This window comes from Otolemur garnettii, unplaced genomic scaffold (assembly GCF_000181295.1).
Source record: "Otolemur garnettii isolate 467f Iridium unplaced genomic scaffold, OtoGar3 scaffold00028, whole genome shotgun sequence".
Classification (NCBI taxonomy): domain Eukaryota; kingdom Metazoa; phylum Chordata; class Mammalia; order Primates; family Galagidae; genus Otolemur; species Otolemur garnettii.
Genome location: NW_003852423.1, coordinates 5685853 through 5689203, shown reverse-complemented (window position 1 = coordinate 5689203; position 3351 = coordinate 5685853). Strand labels below are relative to the sequence as shown.

Genomic DNA, 3351 nt, shown 5'->3' with positions numbered 1-3351 from the left:
TCTCCTGCCTCCGCCTCCCAAGTAGCTGGGACTACATGCGCCCGGCATAACGCCCGGCTATTTTTTGGTTGCAGCCGTCGTTGTTTGGTGGGCTGGGGCTGGATTTGAACCCACCAGCTCAGGTGTATATGGCTGGTGCCTTAGTTGCTTGACCCACAGGTGCTGAGCCATAAACAGACTTTAAAAGAAAATAAAAGCCACGCAGCCCTGCGCGGCTTCTGGCTCCACCAGCGGGCTCCCCGCTTTGCACACCAGCAGAGAGGCGTGACCCGGCTGCCGCTAACTACTGCACGCCTTCTTCCCCCAGGGCTAGGACAGGCAAGAGGCGGGGAATCGCTGGTGTTTGATACGCGGCTAAATCCTAGCTGCCCTTATTTTTCTGGCCGGAATATTTCGTCTAGGCGGGCAAGGCGAACCCCGTAACCCCCAGGTGTTGCCACACTGCATGGCAGGGTGGGGACCACAGCTGACAGCCTGGACCCAACGTCCTGCAAACCTCTGGTGCTGAGCAAAGTGGAACTAGTGAAAGGCGGCTGCGGTCAGACGCGGCCCCCCAGGCGTCGGTTCTCTGTCCCTCAGTGTCCCCGCGCGGCGAGCTCTAGGGGCGCGTGTCCTGAGGACCCTAAGGGTGGGGGCAGGTCTGTCACTGTCACAACAACTGCCACCTTGTATGTCTCCCACACCAAGACCCCGATGACAAGCTGTGCACATGAGGAAGCAGACTCACTCCGGGCCCAGCCGCACGGCTGGCGGGGAACCCGGCGCGGCTTAGCTGGTGTCCCGGGGCGAGTCCCTGGCCTCTCCCCGCCTGTTATTGTCTAGATAAGGGACAGCCACAGCGCCAGTCCTGGGCTGTTCCGAGGACGTGCGGGTACAGCGCACCCGCCACGCGCCCAACACCGATGCTGGGGCGTCGAGTCCCGCTGGCACCGCCCGGGTTTGGACTCGGGGGTCCAAAACGCGGGTCCTGTGGTGCCCCGAAGTCGCAATCGCCCGAGACCGTGCGGCGGGTCTCCCGGCGGGTGCGGCCCTCGGCAGGGCCTCAGCGGCTCCCGCAGAGCGGGACGCGCTCCAGCCACTTCCCTCGCTGCCCGCAGGCCCGGGGTCACCGCGGCCCCTGCTCTTGCTCTGGCGACCCGCGTGCCAGTTCAGTGGTTCTCAACCCTGGCTGGTGGTTCTCAACCCTGGCACGGGTAGATCCAAAGAGGAGCTTTTCCAACAAGGACGCTCTGACCCCACTACCAAAGATCTGATTTCCTTGAGTGGGCGTTGGTGTTGTTAAAGTGCCCCCCGCTCTACTGCGTGACCAGGGCAGCCGCGGGGCGTACCCGTTCTGCCCGTACCCTCATGGCAGGCCTGTGCAGACAGCTCAGCAACTTTAAATTAGAAAATCTGCCTCCAGATCTGGGACCACGGCTCACCTGAGGTCTCCGCTCTACCGGCCGGAAGCCAGAAGTTTAGTTGGTAGGGTCGCTTTGTTCTGCAGCCAGAGACTGTCCAAGCCTTCCCCAACCACCATCTGGCAAGAGTGGGGGGGCAGTTACCACAGGGGAAGAGAAGGCCTGCACGGTTTTCACTTCCCATGAGCCTCAAGCAAAGCTGGAGCTGGCGGCTTCTGTGGTTTCAGGGTTCCCAACATTCTGCAGGAGAAACTCGTGGAACGCTTCCCAGGAGACTCAGTCTAACTTCTGGCTCAGAGGACAACATTACCCATCACGGCAGCCACCAGCCAGAGAATGGGTTAAACAGAGAAATTGAGGATTACTCACGTTTGGCGGCATCTTGTGGCAATCTTGTAGCCAGAAGCAGAAATCCCAGGAAATAGCAGAGCCGTCCCATGCTGAATTCTCACAGATGTAAGAGATCAAGGTTTAACTTTTAACTCCTCTGGCCCCACCCTCTAAGACTAACTGTGTTCTTCTGGCCGCTGCTGCGCCCCACTCTTCATTTTAGTTAAATACAGGGCCTGGGGTGGATCATGTGATGGTATTAAGCAGCATTGCCTGATCTGGTCTCTCAAGTTCAACCTCTTACAACTCATGTGCTTGTGACTCACTCCCCCTTGGCATCTATTTATTCCCTTTACAGAAGCACGCTATTTTGCTTTCGTGGTTTCACATTTATGAGTTTGAAAGAGACTTCCTTTCCTATGGGTCCTATTTTAACGTTCTTCACCAAATAAAATATCAGCCCTTCAGCTTCACTGATGACCAACTAAACTGCTTCCCTCACCCAGCTGGTGTTTAGATCTCACAGTGATGCACCTTTCTCTATAATTTAGCTGACCAGCTCCTCCATGCTAGCGAAGGCTTGTGTATTCTCTTTCTCCAAGAGGAGACAAAGATAGGAGAGGTTTCTTTTCAATTATTTGAAACTTTGGCATACATACATGGATAATACCATGCAGCTTGTGCAGAATGTGCTGGAAACACAGGCCTCTGGTAACTGAGAAATTTACTCAAAGGCCCACTTAGCATTTCTGTGCAATTCCATATAACTTTTGAAACAAGCTGCATAATTTTTGGTAGCTTCTCTGAAAGCATTTGTGTGTTGTTTTCACCTAGGCCCCGCTGAATAAAACATACTGCATATTTATTTCGTATTATATAAAATAAAGAAAGCATTAAATGCAAAAACAAGTTTGCCTGAAACATAAACTTATACAACCAAATAATTTCTGGTTACCGACTATAGAGATGATGTGGCGAGATGAACACTGTACTGTGTGTGTGATTTTTTTCTCTAAGGCACATCCATGTGACAGTTATCAGTACACTGGATATCCTGGTAGGGGCAAGGGCAAAGTTTGAGGTATTGATTTATGTTCTAGTTGTTTAAGGAGGAATAGAAAGTTTGTAGCTTGGTGTCCATAGCTCAGTGGTTAGGGTACCAGCCACATACATCAGGGCTGGCAGGTTCGAAACTGGCCAGGGCCTGCCAAACAACAATGACAACTAAGACAAAGAAATAGACAGGTGTTGTGGCGGGCACCTGTAGTCCCAGCTATTTGGGAGGCTGAGGCAAGAGAATCACTTAAGTCCAATTGTTTGAGGGTGCTGTGAGCTGTGACGCCCCAGCACTTTAATGAGGGTGAGATAGTGAGACACTGTCTCAAAAAAAAAAAAAAAAAGACAGAAAAAAAAGAACATCCATGAAACTGAAATCCATAAAGCAGGAATGGTCAATTTCCCTCCCTAAGGCTGCACACAACTCTTCAGAGGTTCTTTTGCAGCCTTTGGAGCAAATACAACAGGTAAAACAATGAGGGAAACCCATTATTCCTGACTGAAATGAAACAGTTTTCAAATACAGGTGAATAAAGGAATAATGAAAACATTTGTTAGTTTTATG

At 52.0% G+C, this 3351-nt stretch overlaps 1 protein-coding gene across 1 annotated transcript in view; it reads right to left on the bottom strand.

Annotated features, from left to right (window-relative positions):
* The window catches only part of GPNMB (glycoprotein nmb), a 36240-nt gene extending 34169 nt beyond the window's left edge, over window positions 1–2071 (bottom strand). The window contains exon 1 of the mRNA XM_003788604.3: window positions 1770–2071. Within this exon, the coding sequence (XP_003788652.1) occupies window positions 1770–1839 (70 nt within the window). The 5' untranslated portion in view covers window positions 1840–2071. The remainder of the gene's footprint in view (window positions 1–1769) is intronic.
* Window positions 2072–3351: the final 1280 nt, after the last annotated feature.